The 27,753-nt window shown below is 39.8% G+C and overlaps 2 protein-coding genes and 1 long non-coding RNA gene across 5 annotated transcripts in view; 2 read left to right on the top strand and 1 right to left on the bottom strand.

The window, feature by feature from the left end:
• Positions 1-2,654: 2,654 nt before the first annotated feature.
• Positions 2,655-15,715, top strand: LOC124287210 (cytidine deaminase-like). 2 transcript variants are annotated; one of them, XM_046723708.1, is made up of 6 exons: positions 2,655-2,704; positions 2,812-2,946; positions 7,041-7,160; positions 13,081-13,192; positions 14,070-14,127; positions 15,252-15,715. In XM_046723708.1, the coding sequence occupies exons 2-6, from the start codon at positions 2,919-2,921 to the stop codon at positions 15,369-15,371; spliced, it is 438 nt and encodes a 145-aa protein (XP_046579664.1). In that variant the 5' UTR covers positions 2,655-2,704; positions 2,812-2,918; the 3' UTR covers positions 15,372-15,715. The 2 variants fall into 2 exon arrangements, with proteins under 2 accessions (XP_046579664.1, XP_046579665.1); XM_046723709.1 differs by lacking the exon at positions 2,655-2,704 and having other exon boundaries at positions 2,798-2,946.
• Positions 15,716-18,986: 3,271 nt separating this feature from the next.
• Positions 18,987-24,981, top strand: LOC124287190. Of its 2 annotated transcripts, XR_006901213.1 has the most exons (4): positions 18,987-19,119; positions 20,682-20,878; positions 24,572-24,628; positions 24,866-24,981. It is a non-coding gene; the product is annotated as an uncharacterized LOC124287190 (long non-coding RNA). The 2 variants fall into 2 exon arrangements; XR_006901212.1 differs by lacking the exon at positions 24,866-24,981 and having other exon boundaries at positions 24,572-24,634.
• A 201-nt stretch (positions 24,982-25,182) lies between these two features.
• The window catches only part of LOC124287143 (ran guanine nucleotide release factor-like), a 40,971-nt gene continuing 38,400 nt past the window's right edge, over positions 25,183-27,753 (bottom strand). The window contains exon 8 of the mRNA XM_046723627.1: positions 25,183-26,708. Coding sequence (XP_046579583.1) covers positions 26,594-26,708 — 115 coding nt within the window. The 3' untranslated portion in view covers positions 25,183-26,593. The remainder of the gene's footprint in view (positions 26,709-27,753) is intronic.

The raw sequence follows: 27,753 nt of genomic DNA, 5'->3' as shown, positions 1-27,753 counted from the left end.
AAGAATTATTCAGTTGCCGCGTCATATGAAGCACATTCCGTTGTCCATAAGAAGGTCATTGACAGTTGGTACTGTATTACAGGGCTGAGTTGTTTGTTGGTATTTAAGGTGACAAGAATTCCTAAAAACGTATTACCTTGGTATGAACTACATGTACCCACAACATGTTGCGCTACAGTCCGTATTGACCCTTGAAGGTTATACAGTCAACGGATAGTATTATCTCTGACACTGAGGTCTGCAATTACAAGATAACATTCCTCATTTTAACATAAAAGAGCACTCAAATCAACAGTTCTTTATTCGTCAATGCTATGGTCAAATAATGCAATAATATTATAATATTAATGCTAGGTTCATAAATTTTTCGATTTTCATCTCAAGCAATACGTTTTTTTGTGTTTTTTTGGTGTGTGTGTGTGGGGGGAGGTGTTGTGTTGGTGTGTGTTGGTGTGTTTTTTGGGGTTTGTTTGCAACAGTTTGTTTAATCAGGCCAATTCGAATCCAGTCGCAAAAACGTTGGGATGTCCCCTTCAGGCTTATGATAGTGATATAGGGTCAGCTGCTGACTGTGCCACAGATCCACACAGTTATACACCAAGCTAAGACCAAGTACCAAAAGAACAGATAAGAGCACAGAGTCAATAGTGACCTCGAAATGAAAATTGATTTCTTCGAGTGCCAGGAGAATTGTGAACTTAATTCCTGTAACCGGTTCCCCCTTTTTTCTCAAATGCAAACCTGCCACCAGTTCCGTAACCTAATAACCTGTGAGACACTTCGCTTCTTTTTTTATTCGCTACCATCGATCCAAAATCAACGACAATTATCTATGCAGTCTGTCCACGTCTGGTGCCGGGGTGCATTCATGTCTGCTTATTGGGGACCTAGACGAGCCTTCTAGTCACTGGACAGTGATCAAGAGGCTTCTATACCAGGGCCAGGGCTTCAGTGGTATTTACTCAATAGTTTATATGCTCGATAGATTTAGCGAAATTAAGTTATGCAAAGAGGGACGTGCCAAGGTGATCAGCTGAGTGCATTACTATTGACTGAATGATTCTACACCCAGCACAGCGAACCAGTGAGCAAATCAAATCAGCCTTGGGAAAGGGATCAGGAATAATCAAATAAATTTTAAGAGACAGAGATCTGGATTTGTTGCGATCCGGAAGACAAATACAAGACTATTAATGAAGAAATCCAAGACCGCTACTGTTAATTTGTACAGTTAGCCACGGAACAGTGTCAGCGTAAAAGGGAAAACCAAATAGCCAGGAATACGTCAGACAGTGACAAATTAGGCCTTGTGAGGTGAGGTGAGATGTGTGGATGTGTGGTTGGTGAAAGACAGTTGGTACATGGACTCAATTTGAATTTGTTGTTTGAGCCATTACTTTATCCCTAGATCTTCCTGGGAAATCCGGGGCAGTGTTGGAGTGACACATCTCTCTTTCCCCCCCCCCCTCTCTCTCTCTCCCTCCCTCTCTCTCACTCCCTCTCTCTCTCTCCCTCTCTCTCTCACACACACACATTCATACAGACACACACACACACACACACACACACACACACACACACACACACACACACACACACACACACACACACACACACACACACACACACATACATACATACATACATACGTAATTTAAATTGAGCTCAGAACCAATTTTCTCTCAGTCTATGTAGGCTTGCCTAATCAAATCACTCTAGGACTGTTTTGGATTCAGTTTTTATTTATTCATTTGGGTATGGGAGACAGTCTACCACTGATGTGTCAGAAAAGATATTGTTGGATTGTGGTAGAAAGTGGCGTGTATCATTCTTCACTATTTTTTACCAAAATATCCCAGAGTTTTGTGGCTATTAATTGTCTACCGTTACAGAAACAAAATGATCTACTTATAGAAGGTTCTACATGTACAACAGTGAGTCGTGTTTAACGCATGTAAGAACAATGTTGCAGTTACACCACGAGATGTGGCAGGAAAGCACAAGGTGGCAACTGACGCAGGTATGGTGCTTACACAGAGTGAGTTTAGTTGCATCTCACCATACATATAGCTGACATTTAGCTCAGTTGGAGTGAGTGGGTGAGTTGTATTTTCAGCCTTTTTTAGCAATATTCCTGCAATATTCCTGCGGGAGACACTAGAAATGGGCTTCACACATTGTATCCATATGGGGAATTAAACTCGAGTCTACGGCGTGAAAAGCGAGCGCTTTAACCACCAGGCTACCTCCCTACCCCTGAAAACAATAGAGAGGGCGAGTATGGTTATAGCGGTATTTCAGCACTCTCACGGGAGAACACTACAAAAGTTGAACAAGTGAGTGGAATCGAACCCTGACCTCGACCCCGACCTTGACCTCGAACCTGGTCGTGAGGCGACCCCCATACCCGAAAAGTATAGATGACGTCGCACAAGGCTGTAAGTGCTCTATCTTTGGTTTTCATACCAAAATTCTGAATCTATATCAACATTGCATCAGTTTTGACTGGAATATAAGCAAGAACATTAACGAGAAGTCAGGCCACGTAGTACTTGGGAATTTAAATGAAGCACGTTCACAATTTGAATATTCATCCAATGCCGTGCCAAGTTAATATATTCATAAACATGCATCGAATGGTTTAGGACCGTTGTGACTGACTGTCCACGAACCAGAAAAGTTTCCCTTCCGCCCAGCCCCAACTGTAATTCTATTTATCTATAGTCTAGATTTTACATCGCTTCTTCCATCTCAGTGGGGCTCCTTTTCAAATATGTTGACATTGTTTGTTTCAATCAAATACATTTTCAGGGACTGGGCGATAGTCTGGAGTTATTGTCACTTCGGACACGCGCGCCCGTCACGAACCGGTCGGTCAAGGTCAAGAGGTGGTGTCGCCGCTTTCGCCAAGTGAAGCGATGGATGGAAAGGCATTTGAGGAGCTGGGTAAGCTGTTATGAGTACAAAATAGGCCAATACCGGTTAGGGTTGACAGTAGTGGTGAACGCTGTGGATGGATCACTGCTATGTATTGCACTGAAAGAGGGATCGCGTATCGTCGCCCCACGTGGTTGTGTAGTCTAGGTCGCCATTGTCCGTTTTCTCGGTCTTTGGCGATTTAATAAAAAACATCAAATGCATCCCCACGGAAAGCCCATGTATATGCCTCATACATACATCGGAGATATGGACAAAAGCTTTTGATACTTGTGAGACCTCTAAAATACGATATATTCATTGACGTGTGCGTAATTGTCCGGTTTTCGATCATGTCACCGTATTTCAGTGATGAACCTGTATATATTATATAGTAGGGGGTGTTGATACTAAACCGGGGCCTAGTTTATCGATTTTCTGACCCGCAGTGGGGGCCTGTGGGTTCACCAAGGCATGTAGCTGATGATGATGGTGAAGATGATGATGATTTAACTATATATTTAATTATTTATGTACGTATTGGAGGGGGTCTTGTTTATAAAATATGTTTAAAGGAATTTAGGGTCTAACCCAGTTTGACCGAAAACCTTGGATTGATTGGTCTTGTGGTTAACTAGAATCAGTTACTTGCAGGGACCCGCTCTGTCCATATTTACCTGCGTTGTGTGCAATCTAATATAAACAGACGTGTGCCATTTAAATGTGCCTCATCTTCAACTGCACTCGTTTGTATGTGATTGCGACATATGGCCAATTATACATGGAAACTGAGTGAGTTTAGGTTTACGCCGCACTCAGTAACATTCCAGCTTTATGGCGGTCTGTAAATAATCGAGTTTCGACCAGACAAGCCAGTGATCAACAGCATGAGCATCGATCTACGCAATTGGGACACGATGACATGTGTCAACTAAGTCAGTAAGCTTGACCACGTGATCCCTTTAGTCGCCTCTTACGACAAGTATGGGTTACTGGAGATTAATTCTAACCCAGATCTTCAGGGAGAGGATTCCCCGGAGCAAACATGGGTAGGCTTTACAAGGGTTGGTGTTAGTGGGGTTAGTGGTAAGCTTCCAGTTCTGCGCAAAAGAAGAATTGAAAGTTCAAATCCAAATTTTTAAACATTATATTCCACAGTTTGTAAGGAACGGGGTTCGTTGTGTTTAACGGGTTCAAAGGAACTCCTTTTCATGTAGATGTAGATTTTAGGGCCGCCTCCCTCAATGTCATACCGCCGCGACGGAGCCCAGACTAAATGAGTGGCAAAAATCGTTACGTGACGAGGCTATAGTTAGCCATGCTAATTGTTAAACATGTAAATAGCGGTCGTAGAAATTTATGAATTATTGGATTGGTTGGTTTGTTGTTTAACACCACTCAGCAATATTCCAGCTATGTGGAGGTGGTCTATAAGTAATTGAGTCTGGACCAGGCAATCCAGTGATCAACATCATGAGCATCGATCTACGGATGCGATGACACGTGTCGACCAAGTTGAATTATTGGATGAGTGAGATGTGTCCAGCGCCGATTTAAATAGTATTTCTGAACTCTCTCGGTTTCAAGAAATCGTTATTTACTAATTTATTGCTAATTTTATTAATTTATTTATTTTCAAATAAAATATCTATATTTCTGACTAAATGTCAGTCTTATACTTTTATTTCCAAACTGAAACCAGTCTTCCACTGCTACTTTAAACGGCCATGCTTCCCACTAACCATCAAGCTGACCGCCTCCGTGCTGTAGTAGTTAGAGCGTCCCATCGGAGTGCGGAAGGTCGCGGGTTCGATCCCCGAACGCGTCATAACAAAATACGTTAAAATATGGTAATTGTTGGTCCCTGTCTGGCGCTCGGCATTAATGAGTACAACAAGGACTGGTCGGCTCGGAGTCAGTATAATGTGTCTGAGTGGGGCATTCGTGCTTCACTGCGGCATGGTATCTCAGTGGGCTAGCACTATAAGTCTGGGCTAGTACAAGCAGCCGCACATACACACATGCACGTCGTCATATGAGCGAAATACTCTCAAGCACGACGTTAAACCCAATTTCACCTCACCTCTCCTCATCATCAAGCTCTTCCAGCTATACTGAAGTAAACGATATATATATATATATATATATGGCAGTCATGTACTTCCAGCACTCATTTGAATTAGAGTAAGTGTCAGTGACGACATAGGTCAGATAGGTACCCCTCTGCATATGGTGATGATAAGCCAATTACTGAAAATGTGAACTTCATAATATTTCAAATGGCGATGTACTACTGAAAAGAATTACCCGAACATATCACCAGTAATGTGGCTGTGAGGTTTCATATTTTTTTGAGTAGTTTGCCGGTCAGAGAGTAAGTTCGACAGGCTTACAGGCACACACGTCTTTTCGGCAACCAATTTAGGTTGTTCGGCAATGTATGAGATACAAATAGAGAATACTACACGAGGTCTCATTACATACGAATTATACGAAACGAGGGTCCTTCCTATATCTGACCGAGCGAAAGCGAGGTCAGAAACCATAGGAAGGTCACGAGTTTCGTATAATTCGTATGTAATGAGACCGAGTGTGGTATTTTATTTATTACCCACGTCTTACATGCATTAAATTGACAAAATAGCGTAGTTTTGGTATTGTTGTGGTTTCAAACCGAAACCGGTTTCATAAAGAGGTTGCGGAAGAATTTTGTTCTGACGTACACTTTTGCATGACGTCACACTGTATTGACGTCACTACGCCATTCTCGTCGGTCCCCTTGGTAACCGACGTCACGATACATGTCAGTTGTCATCGCCTCTCGTACAACCTCCTTCAGTAAACTACTCCGTAGCACCCCGTTTTTCGGTTTGCAACTGCTTCACTCGGCTAACATCACTGGTGAAACATTGCGTTTATGTTTTTCGACGGATATAATGTCTCAGTTCGACTCACAATTAAACAGCCACTCTCCTACCCAGAGTTCCATGCGGCAAGCCAGCATAGTATCTCTGCCACAGGCCAGAAAAATGTGACGATTCGTCACATCTTGCAATGTCCATTCAATGTACAGATTTCTTTTACTCTTTTATTTTTGACGAGTCTACACGTCTAACTAAACATCTTTAATATAATGGTTTAGTTTCACTGAGAAAATGTCCAAAAACATGTAACACTATTTCGATTTGCGTGGCGATCCTTTGTTTACATAGGTTGTACGGCTCCACGTGCTGTCATCGAAGCTGATGGAGAGCAAACGATGCAGCCAGTTTGATATCTAAATATGTACTGTCATAGACCTTACTGTCGCAGTTGTGGAAGAATATATGTGTAAAAATGTAAAACATTATGAAGAGAGCGCCGAAAAGCTTTCGCGAGTCCAGTCTCTTCTTATTATGAATATGCGCGTTTGATTACAAACAAGAGAAAAGGCAGGTCACGTGATATGCAAATTAGCCCGTGGCAGTGATTCTATGTTAAGTCATCGCTGTGACGGAGTGTGTTAAACAGCGGCACGGCAACGTTCGCAATGTTTACATTCCCACAATGCATCTAAGTTGTAGAATGAATGAATTCACGTGTTTGTTATGAATGAACAAGTAGTTCCGTCACAACGTGACCTAACTGAGAGGTCATGGGTTATCCAATCAAATCGTTAGAATCTCAGGTCAAGTCGTTACGACATAGGTCAACGCGATACGACACTCGTGTGACGTACGAGATTAGTATGCAAGTACCCATACGTTGACCACGTGGGTAATAAAATGTATTGTTAGGCATCAAGCTTGTCAGGTACGATATGGTGAGTTTGGCAGCAAGATTAGCCGGGTACAAGGCAGTTAGTTCGACAACAAGCTGTCACGTGTGGTGAGCTTGGAAACATGCTTTGTCATATACGATGTCGTTCGTTGGGTAACAGGCTTTGACAGACAGGATGTAATCAGTTCCACAAACGTCTTTTTCTGACACCATATTGTCAGTTCACGACAATTGTAATCACGTTATTTCGGCATTCATGAATCAGATACGATGTTGCGAGTTCGGCAACTCGGTTAGTCAGGAACGATACAGTCAGTTCGGTCACAGTTAGATGAGGAGGTAATAATATCCTTGTTTGATTCCAGATGAGAAACTGCAAGAACTGGTGAACGCTGCCTTTGACGTGAAGAGTTTTGCCCACTGCCCGTACAGTAATTTTCATGTTGGATGTGCAGTGTTGACAGAAAGTGGAGAAATATACGCAGGTAACACGGTAAAATATATAACATGGTAACATAGATAACATTGTAACAAAGATAACATGATAACACAGATAACATGGTAACACAGATAACATGGTAACATAGATAACATGGTAACATAGATAACATGGTAACATAGACATCATGGTAACACAGATAACATGGTAACACAGATAACATGGTTACACAGATAACATGGTAACACAGATAACATGGTAACACAGATAACATGGTTACACAGATAACATGGTAACACAGATAACATGGTTACACAGATAACATAGTAACACAGATAACATGGTAACATAGATAACATGGTAACACAGATAACATGGTTACACAGATAACATGGTAACATAGATAACATGGTAACATAGATAACATGGTAACACAGATAACATTGTAACATAGATAACATGGTAACACAGATAACATGGTAACATAGATAACATGGTAACACAGATAACATGGTTACACAGATAACATGGTAACACAGATAACATTGTAACATAGATAACATGGTAACATAGATAACATGGTAACACAGATAACATGGTAACATAGATAACATGGTAACATAGATAACATGGTAACACAGATAACATGGTAACATAGATAACATGGTAACATAGATAACATTGTAACATAGATAACATGGTAACATAGATAACATGGTAACACAGATAACATGGTAACATAGATAACATGGTAACATAGATAACATGGTAACACATAAGATAACATGGTAACATAGATAACATGGTAACACAGATAACATTGTAACACAGATAACATTGTAACATAGATAACATGGTAACATAGATAACATGGTAACATGGTTACACAGATAACATGGTAACATAGATAACATGATAACACATATAACATGGTAACATAGATAACATGGTAACATAGATAACATGGTAACACAGATAACATGGTTACACAGATAACATGGTAACATAGATAACATGGTAACACAGATAACATGGTAACATAGATAACATGGTAACATGGTTACACAGATAACATGGTAACATAGATAACATGGAACACAGATAACATGGTAACATGGTTACACAGATAACATGGTAACATAGATAACATGATAACACAGATAACATGGTAACACAGATAACATGGTAACACAGATAACATGGTAACACAGATAACATGGTAACACAGATAACATGGTAACATAGATGACATGGTTACACAGATAACATGGTAACATAGATAACATGGTAACACAGATAACATGGTAACATAGATAACATGGTAACATAGTTGACATGTTAACATGGTTACACAGATAACATGATAACACAGATAACATGGTAACATAACATGACATGGTAACAACTGATAACATGGTAACATAGATGATAACATGGTTAACACAGATAACATGGTAACACAGATAACATAACACAGATAACAAATAATAGATTGACATAACATACACAGATAACATGGTAACACAGATAACATGGTAACATAGATAACATGGTAACACAGATAACACATGGTAACATAGATAACATGGTAACATAGATAACATGGTAACATAGATAACATGGTAACACAGATAACAGATAACATGGTAACATAGATAACATGGTAACACAGATAACATGGTTATAGACACATAGATAACATGGTAACACAGATAACATGGTAACATAGATAACATTGTAACATAGATAACATGGTAACACAGATAACATGGTAACAGATAAATATGATAACATAGATAACATGGTAACATAGATAACATGGTAACACAGATAACATGGTAACATAGATAACATGGTAACATAGATAACATATGGTAACATAGATAACATGGTAACATAGATAACATGGTAACATAGATAACATGGTAACATAGATAACATAAATATAACATAGATAACATGATATAACAGACAGATAACATGGTAACATAGATAACATGGAAAACACAGATAACATGGTAACATAGATAACATGGTAACATAGATAACATGGTAACACAGATAACATGATAACATAGATAACATGGTAACACAGATACACATGATAACATAGATAGATAACATGGTAACATAGATAACATGATAACACAGATAACATGGTAACATAGATAACATGGTAACATAGATAACATGGTAACACAGATAACATGGTTACACAGATAACATGGTAACACAGATAACAGATAACATGGTAACACAGATAACATGGTAACATAGATAAATATGGTAACACAGATAACATGGTAAACATAGATAATATATAACACAGATAACATGGTAAACATAGATAACATGGTAACATGATAACATGGATAACACAGATAACACAGATAACATGGTAACATAGATAACATGGTAACACAGATAACATGGTAACATAGATAACATGGTAACACAGATAACATGGTAACACAGATAACATGGTAACACAGATAACATGGTAACACAGATAACATGGTAACACAGATAACATGGTAACACAGATAACATAGATAACATGGTAACATAGATAACATGGTAACACAGATAACATAAACATGGTAACATACAGATAACATGGTAACATAGATAACATGGTAACACAGATAACATGGTAACATGATAATATGGTAACACAGATAACATGGTAACATAGATAACATGGTAACACAGATAACACAGATAACATATAGATAATATATTTATAACACAGATAAATATGGATAACAGATAACATGGTAACACAGATAAAGATGGTAACATAGATAACATGATAATATGGATAACATGGTAACATAGATAACATGGTAACACAGATAACATGGTAACACAGATAACATGGTAACATAGATAACATATGGGTTACAAGATAACATGGTAACATAGATAACATGGTAACACAGATAACATGGTAACATAGATAACATGGTAACATAGATAACATGGTAACATAGATAACATGGTAACATAGATAACATGGTAACACAGATAACATGGTAACACAGATAACATGGTAACACAGATAACATGGTAACACAGATAACATGGTAACATAGATAACATGGTAACATGGTTACACAGATAACATGGTAACATAGATAACATGGTAACACAGATAACAGATAACACAGATAACATGGTACATAGATAACATGGTAACATAGATAACATGGTAACACAGATAACATGGTAACTTACAGATAACATGGTAACATAGATCATAGATAACATGGTAACATAGATAACATGGTAACACAGATAACATGGTAACACAGATAACATGGTAACATAGATAACATGGTAACACAGATAACATGGTAACACAGATAACATGGTAACATAGATAACATGGTAACATAGATAACATGGTAACATAGATAACATGGTAACATAGATAACATGGTAACATAGATAACATGGTAACACAGATAACATGGTAACATAACATGGTAACATAGATAACATGGTAACACAGATAACATGGTAACACAGATAACATGGTAACATAGATAACATGGTAACATAGATAACATGGTAACACAGATAACATGGTAACATAGATAACATGGTAACATAGATAACATGGTAACATAGATAACATGGTAACATAGATAACATAGTTGATAACATGGTTAACATAGATAACATGGTAACATAGATAACATGGTAACATAGATAACATGGTAACACAGATAACATGGTAACATAGATAACATTGGTAACATACACAGATAACATGGTAACATAGATAACATGGTAACATAGATAACATGGTAACACAGATAACATGGTAACATGGTAACATAGATAACATGGTAACACAGATAACATGGTAACATAGATAACATGGTAACATAGATAACATGGTAACACAGATAACATGGTAACACAGATAACATGGTAACATAGATAACATGGTAACATAGATAACATGGTAACATAGATAACATGGTAACATAGATAACATGGTAACATAGATAACATGGTAACACAGATAACATGGTAACATAGATAACATGGTAACATAGATAACATGGTAACACAGATAACATGGTAACTTAGATAACATGGTAACATAGATAACATGGTAACATAGATAACATGGTAACATAGATAACATGGTAGATAACAGATAACATAGATAACATGGTAACACAGATAACATGGTAACACAGATAACATGGTAACATAGATAACATTGTAACATAGATAACATGGTAACACAGATAACATGGTAACATAGATAACATGGTAACAGATAACATGGTAACACAGATAACATGGTAACACAGATAACATGGTAACATAGATAACATGGTAACATAGATAACATGGTAACACAGATAACATGGTAACATAGATAACATGGTAACATAGATAACATGGTAACACAGATAACATGGTAACAGATAACATGGTAACACAGATAACATGGTAACATAGATAACATGGTAACACAGATAACATCGTAACATAAATAACATCATAACATAGTTGACATGGTTACATAGAAAACATGGTAACATAGATAACATGGTAACACAGATAACATGGTAACGCAGATAACATGATAACATAGATAACATGGTATCATAGATAACATTGTAACATAGATAACATGGTAACACAGATAACATGGTAACATAAATAACATCGTAACATAGTTGACATGGTAACATAGTTAACAGAGATAACCATGTAACATCGGTATCATGATAACATGGTTACATCGATAACAGACAACATGGTACATATATAACATGGTAATATAGACAACATGGTACATATATAACATGGTTATGTAGTTAACACGGTAACATACTTGACATGGCAACATAGTTAACACGGATAACATTGTAAGATAGATATCATGATACTATGGTAACATAGATAACATTGTAACATAGATAACATGGTAACACAGATAACATGGTAACATAAATAACATGGTAACATAGTTAACACAGATAACATTGTAACATAGCTATCATGATACTATGGTAACCGATAACTTTGTAACATAGATAACATGGTTACACAGATAACATGGTAACATAAATAACATGGTAACATAGTTGACATGGTAACATAGTTAACAGAGATAACCATGTAACATAGGTATCATGATAACATGGTAACATCGCTAACATAGACAACATGGTACATATATAACATGGTAACATATATAACATGGTAACTTAGATAACATGGTAACATAGATAACATGGTAACATAGATATACCAAAGAATCACGATATTTGGACACAAACTGTAAGACAGTTTCACGAATCGTATTTGTTATCCAAGCATCAGATGGTGTGATGGTACTTCATATCGTGATTATATTTAGTTCCGGTTTTCTATTGATTATGACCTGTGAAGATCCGGGTTGCCGGACCTATTGTTAAGGAATCAGTGTTGACAGATCAGAAGATGTGAGGAAGAGGTTGTGCTGATGTAAGACGGGTGGGAGGTACAACTGATCTTCAGCAACCCATGGTTGTCATACGGAATCATTTGGTCAGACTCCCCTGACTTAGTTGACACGTCATCGCGTCCCAATGACGTAGATTGATGATCATGATGTCAATCACTGGATTGTCTGGTTCAGACAGTTATTTCGATTATTAACAGCCCGCCGACATGTAGCTGGAACAGTGCGGCGTTCAACAACACCCAACCAACCAGTGAGTGAGTGAGTGAGTGAGTGAGTCTTACCCCGCTTTTAGCAATATTCTCCCAATATCACGGAGGAGGACACCGGAAACGGGATCCACACATTGTACCCATGTGGGCAATCGAACCCGGATCTTCGGCGTGACGAGCGAACGCTTTAAAATAACCACCTGGCTACCCTACCGGTGCTGTAGGCAGCATGATGATATACAAGGTGTTACTGTATTGAACATGTTCGGTCACTGTTGCAGGCTGCAATATTGAAAATGCCTCCTACGGTCTGAGCATATGCGCTGAAAGAGTAGCCATGACCAACGCTTTATCCAAGGGTCATCGGAAGTTCAGAGCTGCGGTTGTTTCCTGGTGAGGGTATCGTATTTTATACATTCAGTCATTTGTCAATCACCCACCTTATTTTACCTTCAGACGGGCATGAAATATACAATGCCATTCAGACTGGCAGATTTTCATTTTATTGTATTCAATGTACCCTGCCAGGGGCGTAGCTACCATTGTCAAAAAAAGCCCGGGCTTACACATGATTGTTGCTAAAAAGGTTGGGCAAGTCCTCAATATTATCTTAATAAAAAGCTTTGCAATCTATCGGGCTTACACGAAAAATGACCTTGCTACGCGCCTGCCTGCTAACATGTGAAGTTCGTCTGTCTCACAGTCCCTGAGCCACATTATTTTCCCTACTGCTTAGCCCCCCCTGCAATGCCAAAGCCCTAAATGAGCCAATCTAGATTTCGTCAGAATATTAATCTTCCATCTCCCTGGGGCCCCTTTTCAATTTAAATGGGATTATGTGTCACTATCAAAATTACATATATTCAGAGACTAAGCGTTAGTCCAATTTCAAGTGTTTCTCTTTCGAAAAGACAAACTGCTGGCATCACAATTCAACATACCCACTGCTTTTTTTATCTGGAATTAAATGTAACTTTTCCAAATATTTACGATATTTTCTGAATGAAGTCGATCTATAGAAGGGGGAATAATTTATGAAAAGTATTGAAAATCAAAATGAAATTGTAGTTATGGTAAGGTAGATATGGTTTTGTCTTGAAAAAATTCCTACGCTCCTGACCTACTATATATAGTTAGTGTTAAGTATGGCTTTAGGGACTTGCGCGTGTCCAACCACACTTTTCCATTTTGAGGATCAACTTAGTTATCTCCCCTGACAACACATCGATTAGGTTTCTTGTGTATTGTAAACTCCATTTATGTATTTCAGTGATATAGTGGACTCATTCAAAGGACCATGCGGAGCCTGCCGACAGTTTTTTATTGAGGTATAAAAAAACTTATGGTAACAAAACCTTAATGATTTTAAATTAGCTTGTCAGATAATTAAACGAGTTTTGTTAATGAAATTGGGTCTAAAAAACAATGTACCAATTTAAGTGTCAGGTGAAATTGAGCTGTGCCTTTAAAAAGCTGGACGGTGAATTTTTGTCAGTTTAGATCCTGAGAGTTTCCAAAGTTTGGGTTGTGTGTGAATTGGTATGATTTTTCACCGCATTTGGCAATATTCCAGCAATGTTACGACTGACTGACTGAGTTTAGTTTTACGCCGCTTTTAGCAATTTTCCAGCAATATCACGGCGGGGAACACCAGAAATGGGCTTAACACATTGTGCCCATGTGGGGAATCGAACCCGGGCCTTCGGCGTGACGAGCCAACGCTTTAACCACTAGGCTACCCCACCGCCCAGCAATGTTACCAGGACGGAAATGGGCTTCACACATTGTACCCATGTGGGGAATCGTACCAACATTAACCACTAGCCCATCCAATCCTGCAGGACGCTAGGACATGGTAATGTGACTGTCAAACGATGGCTGAGTGGGTTAGATCGCTGATTTAAGCTTTTTTGTGCTGGTAATTAGGTGACTAACTCTGATAACGTAGGTTCGAACCCGGATGGTACTCAACCTGACAAAAGTACAAGAATCTATACTTTACAGAGAAAGTGAAATCCCAAATATAACATTTGTTGCTGTTAAGCTTCTTGTGCCCCACAGGCAGTTTAGTTTGTATACTCCCCAGGGGGTTGAGAATGGCAATCGTGTGCACACTGATCAATGGACCGGTTAAGTAACCAAGCGCTTTGATCAGGCATCAGGACTTTGAGCTTTATTATCATTGTTGTTCGAGTTTTACTTGGGCGGTGGGGTAGCCTAGTGGTTGAAGCGTTAGCCCGTCATGCCGAACACCCGGGTTCGATTCCCCATATGAATACAATGTGTGAAACCTCTTTCTGGTGTCCCCCGCCGTGATATTGCTGGAATATTCCTAAAAGCGGTGTGAAACAATACTCACGCACTCGAGTTTTACGACAATCCACAGTTAATCGGACTTCATCACAGAAAATACAAAAACAGTCATCTAACCACATAACCTTTGATTTCACAGTTCGGGCTGAACTGGGACCTTTACATGGTCAAACCAGACAAGACCTGGAAAAAGGTGCAGATGGGAGAGTTGGTGCCGTTCGCCTTCACCCCGGACTCGTTGGAAGCGCAGAGAGTCTAATTAGAGTCTAATAATTAGCTACTCTGAATATATCGAACAAGTGTTATCTGGAAGCATCGTACTTCAGTTCCATGTGCACACAGAATATCCTAACTTTCACACAACGGTCTCACCCTACGGCTTGCAATATGGCGATAACTATATTTGACTGGTTACAGTAGGGTGCGCCACCATCGACCACAGACGCCCTGTCGTGAACACGTGTAGCAGCAATTCGGTTATAAAACAAATATCGGAACCCCTAACAAGATATGTTCATAATACTAGTATACCGATATACGTTTTTGACTTTGATATTGAAGTTAAATGTGTTTGAATCTTGAAAATAAAACCTGCTGCAGCAACAGTTTCCGTGCTTTGCAAGGTGCGATTGAAGTAGGTATGTATATTGTTAGACTAATGCTTAGTCTCTGAATATAAATAATTTTGATAGTAACAAAACAAGCCCATTTAAATTGAAAAGGAGCCCCAGGGAGACCAGAGATTCAGAACCTGAGGAAATCTAGACTTGCTTTATTTAGGGCTTTAGCACGGCAGAGAGGCTTGGCAGTAGGGAAAATAACGTGGTTCAGGGACTGTGAGACAGACTAGTATATTGTGTGCAGGGACCAGTATCTCTTTTTATTTGCGCAGCATGCTATGCGCACTTGCTGACAACTGTAGACAGGAGCACCGTTGAAGAGTTCGATCTTAGATGACAATCGCTCTAAGATCGGCTTTGTGCAAGTGGATTAGGGCAATTGTACGGTGATTGTAAAGTTGATTGTAGGGGCCTAAGATTGATTGTAACTAAGATTGCTCTGTGCAAGTGGGCCCTGGGTGTGATTTCCCTGGAATGTCCTTTAAAGATGCCTATCATCGAGATTTGGATTCTGGGCAGAACAGATCTTCAACACACGAGGATTGATATTAGAAACATTTAGATTTGGTCAACCCATGCTTGTCGTAAGAGGCGACTAATGGGATCGGGTGGTCAGGTTCGCTGACTTGGTTGACATACGTCATCGTGTCCCACTCGTGTCACTGGATTGTCTGGTCCAGACTCGATTATTGACAGACCGCCGCCATATAGCTCGAATATTGGTGATTGCAGGTTAAACAACAAATAAACATGAGGAGGATTGGATGGTTGCAATGTCTGTCCCCGTCTCCGACGTTGTAGGTGGTTGTCATGCTGCCAACCAGTTTGTGACTATTACTGAAATATTTTAAGGTCGCTGCGACATTGTTGCAATGTGCCGACTTCAGTGTTCGAAATGTCGCATCACTGGATGAGTGTTAAGGTCTGTGTTTGTAACGTGATATATGCATCGAGTTCTCTTGTCATTTTCATCTCCCGTTCGAGCCCCATTTCAATGTAAGCGTTAGGACAATCGTACGTACGACGCCTCTACCTTACCACACTTGCGAATAATGGAGCACTGCGACCTCTTTGTGAAACTGGCTCCGGCTCCATTCTACGGAAAGATAGCCTGGTTTATTGCTTATCCTCGTACTCCGACAGCGAGGATCGATGCTCGTAATAACAATCACGGGTTTGTTTGACCAATAGTCGTTCAGCAGGAAACCTTCGTGTGGCTAGACTAAAGCTGAATCTTGGGTTACAAACAACTGAGCTGAGCATGCTGAGGCGGTGGGGTAGCCTAGTGGTTAAAGCGCTCGCTCGTCACACCGAAGACCCGGGTTCTATTGCCCACATGGGAACGATGTGTGAAGCCCATTTCTGGTTTCCCCCCGCCGTGATATTGCTGGAATATTTCTAAAAGCGGCGTGAAACTAGACTCACTCACTCACCAAGCATGGTAATATTTTACTAACTTTCGCATCCATCAGGATCAACACCGGTAGCTGGAATATTATTTATCATTTAGTGCATCAAGGGTGTCGACACCCGAATGCTATCATCGTTGTTTTCGTTTCTGGAGAAGTGCATAGCAACCATGCTCAAAGACTAACACTTAGTCTCTGATTATATATAATTTTAGGGCGGTGGGGTAGCCTAATGGTTAAAGCGTCCCTTCGTCACGCCGGGTTCGATTCCCCACATGGGTACAATGTGTGAAGCCCATGTCTGGTGGCCCCCGCCGTGATATTGCTGGAATATTGCTAAAAGGGGAGTAAAACCAAACTCACTCACTCATATATATTTTTGACAGTAACAAATAATCCCATTTAAATCGAAATGGATCCCCGGTGAGATGGGAGATGGGATGGCAGCCTGAGTCTGTTTAGGCTTTAGCATTGTAGGCAGTTGGGAAATAATGAGGTTCAGCGACTGTGAGACAGACTATCATGCACACAAAGTCGGCACGAGCAACAGTGCCGTATATGTGTTCTAAACCCAGTCCCGCAAAGTAGCATGAAATATCGCGGTTCTCTTGTTCAGACAACTGGCAGGCGAGCACGCTATCTAACACATTTAACACACTGGTGTATCTGTGATGCAGCCATGTTTCTGTCCTTGAATTCCAGTACGGGAGAATAATTTATATCAAAGTTAGAACACAGTTTTAGATACAATACAGCCGTCCTCGAACGATTTTACCTACACTGAGAGCTCGGATGATTAAATATAGTTCCTGGGTAAGCTGCGCTAGGACTTCTTTGATTATAGACCCGTGAAGGTCGGGGTTAGAATATTGGCCTTCAGTAACCCATGCTTGTAAGAGGCGACTAACGGGATCGGGTGGTCAGGCTCGCTGACTTGGTTGACACATGTCATCGTTTCCCAATTGCGCAGATCGATGCTCATGCTGTTGCTCACTGGATTGTCTGGTCCAGAGTCGATTATTTACAGACCGCCGCCATATAGCTTGAATATTGCTGAGTGCGACGTAAAACTAAACTCACTCACCCTTTGATTATATTTGGAGATTTTACGTGCGCTTTCTGACATGATGCGTATTTCGGACAGTGGCCTTGCTGATTGCATGCCATCACGGTTCGGCGGCTTGGGACGTTGTTAAACCCGTCCAGTCACTGGTTTCGATTATTTTACAGGTCTCCTTAACAGAGTTGTATTATTGTTGACTACCGCGTAAAAGAGAAACCAGTGTTTTGTGGGTAAAGCGTTCGGATGTCACGTTCATGTTTCACAGAACTATTGATGTTTAGTCAATTTCGATGATTCAGTGAAATCAGAAACTTAATGAGCAGTTCTATTCTGCTCGGGGCGGAGGGGTAGTCAAGTGGTTAACGCGTTCGCTCGTCACCTTGAAGACCCGGGTTCGATTCCCTACATGGTTACAATGTGTGAATCCCATTTCTGGTGTCCCACGTCGTGATATTGATGGAATATTGCCAAAAGCGGCGTAAAACCATATTCACTCACTCACTCACTGCATCAGAAATTCTATGTATGACAAATTTCCTATTTTTGAATTTGGTGTTAATATTTGTAATTAATGGTACTGTAATGAAGAAATGTGTATTTTAAGAAATTTTAAACTTTGCATTTAAAATGTACTTGGTCACGTCGCTGTATAGCTGAAATAATGTTGATGCGACTTAAGAGTTTGACTCACTCACCCACCCTCCCAAATCTTGTGACGGCCTCATCACATGACACGACTGGCCAATCAGGACCAAGTATGGTGATCGGGCCGTCCGTGCATCTTGAGCAGATCTGTCGTCTCTTCTGTCGTGTGTGGTGGTTTTTCGTGCCAGTCGGCAGCCATTCTTGTTAACTCTCACATTTGGTGGCTTGGGAGAAGAAAGTACGAATAAACAACGAAGGAAAACCGAAGAGGTGAGTGAAAAAATAATTTTGTATTTCATTTTCGCATCAGATTTTGTGTTGCTCTGGGAACACCGAACCGTGGTTCACTTTCAGAGGAGTTTTGTTCTACCCGAACCGAAATTTCATCACGTTGTCTGCATAGATTGCAAAAACGAAATTGAAGCTTGGGGATATCGTTTGAACCGACTTTAAAATCGGGTTAATGGTTTGTTCCTCTCGTGAAGGTCCGGGTTAGAATATTGATCTTCAGTAACCCATGCTTGTCGTAAGAGGCGACTAACGGGATAGGGTGGTCAGGCTCACTGACTTGGTTGACACATGCCATCGGTTCCCAAATGCGCAGATCGATGCTGGATTCGGATTGTTACATAGAACCAAACAAAGTGAAGGTACCAGACCACAGTTCCTCCTCGTCTTGTGTGATTCCACATCGATGCTAACGATAATGTAATTTATCCTGACAGTCCCACCTCCACCCCTGGACCAGTACCGAAACAACTGTAGGACTGAACTTTTTTACTCTTTGCACTAAGATTTCTACTGAGGAATCAGCCAGAAAATTCTGTCAGGATAATTATTTACTACCCAATAAGAGTAGGTGCAGAAATTGCAAGGCCGATGTCAGTAAAATACAAAGATGGAAATCGAAAAATCACCGATTCCCACAATTTCGATTTCAGTGCAATAAGAAGAAATGTAAACAATCTAACAAAAACACTATTCCCCTGATAAAAAAACCCGCCTGGTTTGAAGGAAGCAATATTTTCTTGAGAAAATGACTCCTTCTCCTTTATTGGGTCAGAGTTCCGCCCGTAACCCCCGCTTGAAATGTATTCTATTTAATATGTTCATTTCAAAGTGATAGGATTTAGGTTTAGGGTTTAGGTTTAGGGTTATATAAGAACCATATATTCTTACTATGAATCTTAGGCATAGAATGGAAAGAAAAACCGGGGGTTACGGGCGGAAATCTTTTCCTTTATTGTTTCGCGACAAAATGATCTTATGAACAGACTGCCAGAGAGACCTCAATTCCCCACGAGGTAGAGGGCTGTGGCGACAAAACCTCAACAGAAACAATATCGGATTACGTCAATTACATTCGTGAGGTATGTGTCGAGGACATCGAACTTGGTGGATGTACCCAAATAGGGGGACCGGTCACCACTGTCGAGATTGACGAGGCCAAATTTGGTAAATGAAAATACAATCGGGGCTGTGTAGTAGACGGGACATGGGTATTCCGTGGGATCTGCCGAGAATCCCGCAAAATTGTCCTTGTGCCAGTAAAAAAACGAGACAGTTCTACTCTACTACCCATCATAGAACATCATGTTCTCCCCCATACAACAATAATCTCCGATGACTGGGCAGCTAACAGAAGCATAAAAGATTTGGGATTCGAACATTTGACTGTGAATCATTCATCACATTTTGTCTGTAAATATTTATGAATATTGTTAATATTGCCCTTATGATTGAATGATTTGTGGTGATTCAGTTATTGATGTTAAAAATGTAACATAGTTTGCATACACTATGTAATATATATGATTGTGTACTTATTACAGATCCAAGCACTAAGGCGTGCACGAACTTAATAGAAAACAGGTGGTGGTGCATGGAGCGCCAAATCCCAAGCACGCACTCGACCAGACGCAACTTCGTCCTCCACCTGTCGGAATACATCTGGCGCACCTGTGTCGTTGGAGACAATCGATCGTTCGAGTATCTGATACATTCGATTGCCCGACTATACCCTTTGTAGGTAGGTACAAATTCTTTTACTTTGGTTTATCAGAGTATTATTAGTTTTGATACTACTAGTAGTTTTTAGTTATGACGTCACATCCGCCATTTTCAGTTTAATGGCTGACGACATGCACTGGGTAAGGCGAGTTCGTATCTCGGTACTTCAAAGTGTGTATGCACAGTGTCCTTTAAAAAACACTTTTTATGGCTTCTAGACCATTGAAAATACAATTTACATGTATTTATTTTTTTGCGCATAATGAAAATAAAGGGGGGATACGGGCGGAAGTCTTACCAACCCTAAACCTAACCCTAACTTAAATTGTGGACTTTTATTAGTCATTTTGTGACTTCTCAAGTAATTGTTTTTGTTAATAATTTTAGTATATTTCAGTACTATTTGTGATGGGGGAACGGGAGGAACACTTACCTTAGGGTTAGGTTTAGAGTTCGGTTTAGGGTTGGGGAACGGAAGGAACTCTTTCCCCGTTTGGCATATTATAGGCCGATCGGTAGGTTCCCCAACTTAATTGCTGGAACATTGCTAGAAGCGGCTTAAAACTGAACTAATTCACACTCCATTATGGGTCGGGAGACATATTGTTTTTTGGTTGAGTTTCCGTCGGCGTCGGCGTTCCCACCGTTTCCGGAATATAAGTCAAAAACTACTTGAACAATCTTTACCAAATTTGGTATACTGCCTCTACATATCATGTAGATGTGCCTTTGGGGGTTTGAGGGTGTGTTTTTGTTCAGTTTTCATGGCAACAATTTGAAGGTAGAGATTTTGAAATTGCAGGAATGAAATGAATTGTTTGAGGCCTCAACGTTGAATTGGGGGAGACATCTGTTTTTCCGAATAAAAACTCTTTCTAGTTTTTATATGGTATTATTGCGGATGAATTATAGTGTTATGATAACACGCTAGTTTCAAGTCTAAATATGTGATGGTCTAGTTAATTTACTGTCCTTTGTCGACAGGTATGTACATGGTGTGATGTATATTTAAAGAATTAGACGTAGTCACGATATGGCTGAAATCAGGCTGATCGGCCATTATATATCACTCACCGTTGTTGAATTTGAGCATCGTTTGATTTTAAAAGAAGGCATTTCCTTTTCCAAACTAAAATAGAAGAGCTGTGTTTTCTTTTTAAGAGGTCTCTTTGCTGGTATATATTTTAATCTGAAAGATCATTTACAAGTTGTTTACCAACAGGCTAAACTGCCAAAACAGTACAGTACAGTACACTACAGTGACAGTATCTTGCAGAAAGGCAGTTAAGAGTGATTCAATACCATTCTGATACATTTCCGGGCGGTAGAGTATTGGTCAAAGCGTTCGCTCGTCACGCCGAAGACCCGGGTTCGATTCCCCACATGGGCACACAATGTGTGAAGACCATTTCTGGTGTTCCCCCGCCGTGATATTGCTAAAAGCGGCGTGAAACTGAACTCACTCACTGATAAATTTGCAGTTTGTAAATGAAGTGTTAATTTGAAAAAGCTTGTAGTCAAGGGTGGTGATTGCTAGTGTTACTTCAGTCAGTAGGGTCACGTGGTGCGGTCGGTTTCCGTGAGATATGCACCATAAGGGTTTACCAAAGATTCTGTCGTAAGGCGTTAATTTTGGACAACCTGTCTGACCATCAAAAAATGTCGAAATTGCTAGGCTTAGCAAGCACGGTGGTGAATTAGCTTCTTGGCGAAGGCTTTTCAAAGTAGTGTCCAACTTGAGGTATTACGGCAACTCATCAGAGGCCATTGGTTCAGTGTGATGCCTGATGGCGTCTTTGGATTGATTTTCCGTCCTGAGAATGTTCTGTTTGGTTGAGATTAAGTGCTTGAATGTTGTGCTTGGTTGGGATTAAGTGCTGAGAATGTTGTGCTTGGTTAAGATTCAGAACTGAGAATGTTCTGTTTGGTTGAGCCTGGTGAAGGTCCGGGTTAGAATATTGGCCTTCAATAACCCATTCTTGTAACAGGCGACCAACGGGATCGGGTGGCCAGGCTCGCTGACTTGCTTGACACATGTCATCGGTTCCCAATTGCGCAGATCGATGCTCATGCTGTTAATCACTCAATTGTCTGGTTCAGACTTGATTATTTACAGACCATGTCGGTCTGGACTATTGCTGAGTGCGGCGTAAAGCTCAATTCACTCACTTTTGGTGGAGGTCCAGTGCTGAGAATGTTTTGCTAGATTGTGATTAAGAACAGAGAATGTTCTGCTTAGTTGTGATTCAGTGTTGGGTAGGACTGCACGGTATATCGCAATGCGCTTTTCAAACGATAGGTATGGCAATACTTTTTTCTGAGAACGGATATATAAGATTAAGAACATATGAAGTTTTTGTGATTAGGCACTGGTGGTGGTGATGACTTGTTTGGCGCATCATGTGAATGACACCACACACACACACACACCCTGCATGCGTACAAAATGATGACCCCACTACCTCAAAAGAACACAATGTGTGGACCCCTCCCACACACCATAAATGAACGGTCCCTTATCTTTATTGTTTAAATTAAAATCTACACTTTCATTATATTGACAGCAATTGTTCTGGTAGCCTAATGGTTAAAGGGTTGGCTCGTCACGCCGAAGACCCGGGTTCGAATCCCCACATGGGTACAATGTGTGAAGCCCATTTCTGGTGTTCCCTGCCGTGATATAGCCCGCCAGTCAGTCAATTATTCATTGACAAAACGGCATACTATAAGTAGAAGCTGATTGCTGTTATCAGCGGCGTAAAACCATACGTTTAGGGACTATTCACTCTTTGACCCTATCAAACAATTAAGTTCCCAATATATCGTAATACCTTACTGATACCTGAATCACAACAGTGCAATACAGTTATTGGCCAATACATGGGTGGAAATAGCCGGGTCCAGTGTTTTTTTTCTGTCGGGCAAGCAAATTTGTATAGCATGCTGTACCGGTGTCCAGTTGACTTTCCAATGTTAATAAGGTTGTTTATTTAAAAAATCAACAAGAAAACGGCCGGTATAGTGGAAAACTTATCAGGGCAAGTGATTTTACCACAGGAGTACACTAGCAATTTTAAAGTTATTTCCACCCCTGTCTTGTTCTGCTTGATTGCGAGTCAGTACTGAGAATGTTTTGTTCAGTTGAGCTTAGGTAGCCAGGTGGTTAAGGTGTTCGCTCTTTATGCTTAAGACCTGGTTTGATGCAATGTATGAAGCTCATTTCTGGTGTTCCCTTAAATCAAGAAAATGTATGTCATTGGTGTCACATGTCTTTTGTTGGCAGGTTGGGTTTCACAAACGTGGAACTCCATTGCAGATGCATTATATGTATTCTATAACTGAGGTGATGCTTTTGAGTGAGTGTAAGAAATCAGATCAACTTGAATTTGTGATGGGAAGTTATGATAGTAGTTATGTGCTTTTTTATTTCAGCTTCTACGACAATCAGAAGGGTCGGGAGTCACAATGACCAGTCCAGATACAAAGCCTGGATCCCTTGGGAACATGGATGCTCTTAGATGGTTTGTTGACAAACGCATTCATCTTATCGATCCCAAAGTGCCAGGTAAATCAAAATTTATCCTTCGAATGGTTAGTTTCTTTTGTTCAGCTTTTTATCTTGGATTTTAAGCATTTTGTCTACAAGAAACCATGGATATTTTCAGCTAACATCAGTTCAATGCCCCACATACATGTTTTCCCACTTTTTCAGCTCTCCAAGCAAGTTGATGAAAACCAGGGGGATAAATAGTGAGTGCCCACTGTCAAGGTAAAATTCTTAATGGCATTTTCAGATCTTTTCGTAGAATTAGACATTCATGAAATAGCGAGTCTACTATGTATCTGTAAACCATGGTTATCAAAGAGGCTGAACAATATTTCCACTGTACAGTGTGTAAAGCCAGTTTCTGGTGTGATATTGCCCCCGGTGTTTTGTAGATTGTTTGCATGGAACACAGAACCAATTCATATGAACATTTGAGTTTATCCAAAAGATGTGTTTCAGAGTTGGATGCAATAAAAACCAAGAGCCGTCTGCATTGTGGGTGACCTTTCCTTGGATACAGTCGATCACTGAATTGTCTAGATTGCCGTCAACCCAGAATAAAAACTTGTAGGACATTCATGTTTTTGTGTTCTTTACATTGTCACCTACCTGGCTCGTATTATGCTGACCCACATTAACATGCTGTAGACCATGTGCCAGCTGCATTTTACTATTTTGAGCCCTTCAACCAATGAAATATGTTTCAAAAGCCTCCTCAAGGAAGGTGCAAGCCACATGGTCTGCAGTAGAATAAGCATGAAAACACCCAGAATGGCATGTTGTAACATTTATGACAAAATCTTGCAGAATGAACAATCTACACAAGGTCAAGACATCGCTTCATGTATAGTGGTGGACTTAAATCTACAGATTAGCAGAAATATATACAAAGACATTCAAAACCTTTTAGTGGAAATCATGTCATCATTTTTGGTTTGGGAGAAACAAAATTCCAATTTATCAATCAACCAGGGTCTAAAGACCTTGAAAATGAGTAATTTCAATAACTTTTATGTACATAATAGGTGAGTGAAATTTACCTCCGCATTTAACAATATTTCAGTTTTATCACAGTATCGTGGGAAGAGAGCTAACAAACAAGTATGGCACTTACAAACCAACATTTGAATCAATTCAAGGATATTGGGATTGAACTGGGCACATACTCTGCAGGCCAGTCTAAATATCAGCAAGAGCGAATGAGTTTGGTTTTACGCCACTTTTAGCAATATCATAGTATTACCCTGGGATGGGAACACCAGAAATAGGCTTCAAACATTGTACCCATGTGGGGAATTTATCCCAGGTCTGACTCTTTAACCACTAGGCTACCCTATGACACACCCCTTTGCCTCAAGAAAATGCCTTCAACATAAGCACTGATGGAATCATGGAGAGGTCATTTCTTATCTTTAACACAATGTTTCAAAATGCAAATTTTGTCAACCAAAGATTCAAAAGTTATCCATGATTATCATTAAGCTGTATGATTTAATGTTTGTTACCTTTTTCATAATGGTTAATTTGGTTGTAAAATATATGACAGTTTAAAAAATGACCCCTGTGACAGATTTGAAGTCAACAAAGTTTGGAAACTTATTTCCTGAACATGTTTCACACAATTCTTTTTCTGAAGAATGAGTTCAGTGATAAAGACGTCCTCAGTGTGGATTTTCTTAATAAACAACTTCACATCTGCCCCTGGAATAACGACTTTTGAATTTAGCCTTCAGATAATTCAGCACTTCACAGCAGACTAAACTCACTAAACGAAGCAACAGTTTGAATGCTGAAAATATTGTAGTGAGATAGATTTCTAATCACATTGGTAGTATTGTAAAGTTTGAAAGCAAATAATCTTGACACTGAACAAATAACCTCATGTCACTGAATTTTGAATTTTAAACATCATAAGTATTACAAACTAACAAAAACAACCTCAAAGATTCACTTCAAGTCATTCCAGTGTTGCAAGTTGTATACCAGGGGATGCGTAAAGCACGGAATCACACACCACGTCTGCAAGGATGTGACTATCCTTGATTTCTCACTTTTAAATCTCTATGTCCCAAGGCCCTATCCCAGGAGTTCAGGATAGCATCATTTCCAAACTTTGCATCACAAGCAGACGACGCTACACCAGAGGTCCAGCAGGGGCTGGACACTGGATTTGTTGAGTTTCTGGGCTCATGTGAAGATGGCTGGGTCGTCAATGCTGAGTGACTTCACTACACTCTGGAACTCTTCCTCCATCCATCTGCTGGCCGAAACTGGAATTGCTGCATGACTGCTGCTGTCTGGGCTGTGTGAGAAAAGTGTCAGTTATAACTTGCTTGTGTTGTAACTTGTGTTGCAACTTGTATTGTAGCTTGGGTTGTAGCATGTATGCTGCTTTTGTGAATGTTTCATGTGTAATGTTTCATGTGTGATGTTTCATGAATGCTGTTTAGTGAATGTTTCATGAATGCTGCTTTGTGAATGTTTCATGAATGTTTTGAGCATGTTTCATGAAAGCTGTTTTTGTTAATGGTTCATGAATGTCACGTTGAGAATGTTTCATGAATGCTGCTTTGAGAATGTTTTATGAATTTTGTTTTGAGAATGTTTCAAGAAAGCTGTTTAGTGAATGCTGCTTTGTGAGTGCATCATGAATGTTGTTTCGTGAATGTGTAATGAAACCTTTATGAATGTTTCATGAATGCTGCTTTGTGAATGTTACATGAATTTCGTTTTGAGAATGTTTCATGAAAGCTGTTTAATGAATAGTCCATGAAAGCTGCTTTGTGAACGCTTCATGAAACCCTTGTGAATGTTTCATGAATGCTGCTTTGTGAATGTTACATGAATTTCGTTTTGAGAATGTTTCATGAAAGCTGCTTTGTGAACGCTTCATGAAACCCTTGTGAATGTTTCATGAATGTTGTTTTGTGAATGTTTTATGAATATCATTTTGAGAATGTTTCATGAAAGCTGTTTAGTGAATATTTTTTAACAGACAGACACATTCCATCTTCATCACATCAAATCAAACATACCAGTGAATGAAGAACTGAACCAATCAACAAGGAACCTAGACTAACCACCCAATCCTTTTCACACGACCTAACATTATTCATCCATGTGTATCACCACATACAACAGACATTGTGGACATCTAATACCCATTTTAATCACTTCCCATTATATGCACAGATCCAGTGAATCTTGCCATGGTGTTGTGAATGCCTGCAGCAAGCAAAGGCTGAACCTGCTTATTCAACTTGTACAGAAAAATTTACTCATTGCTGTAAATATACAACAGACATTGTGGCCATCCAATGCCCAATGGGGTCACCTCCCTGCATTGA

Source organism: Haliotis rubra, unplaced genomic scaffold (assembly GCF_003918875.1).
Source record: "Haliotis rubra isolate DU_JTF1 unplaced genomic scaffold, ASM391887v1 Scf4, whole genome shotgun sequence".
Classification (NCBI taxonomy): domain Eukaryota; kingdom Metazoa; phylum Mollusca; class Gastropoda; order Lepetellida; family Haliotidae; genus Haliotis; species Haliotis rubra.
The sequence above is the reverse complement of the archived record's forward strand: the minus strand, read 5'-3'. Positions and strand labels throughout refer to the sequence as shown.

Bases quoted from the DNA above. Each gene is read 5' to 3' on its own strand.
- LOC124287210 (XM_046723708.1), top strand. From the start codon at position 2,919: ATGGATGGAAAGGCATTTGAGGAGCTGG. The intron at 2,947-7,040 runs GTAAGCTGTTAT...GTTTGATTCCAG, and splicing joins AAAGGCATTTGAGGAGCTGG to ATGAGAAACTGCAAGAACTG. The intron at 14,128-15,251 runs GTATAAAAAAAC...TTGATTTCACAG, and splicing joins GCCGACAGTTTTTTATTGAG to TTCGGGCTGAACTGGGACCT.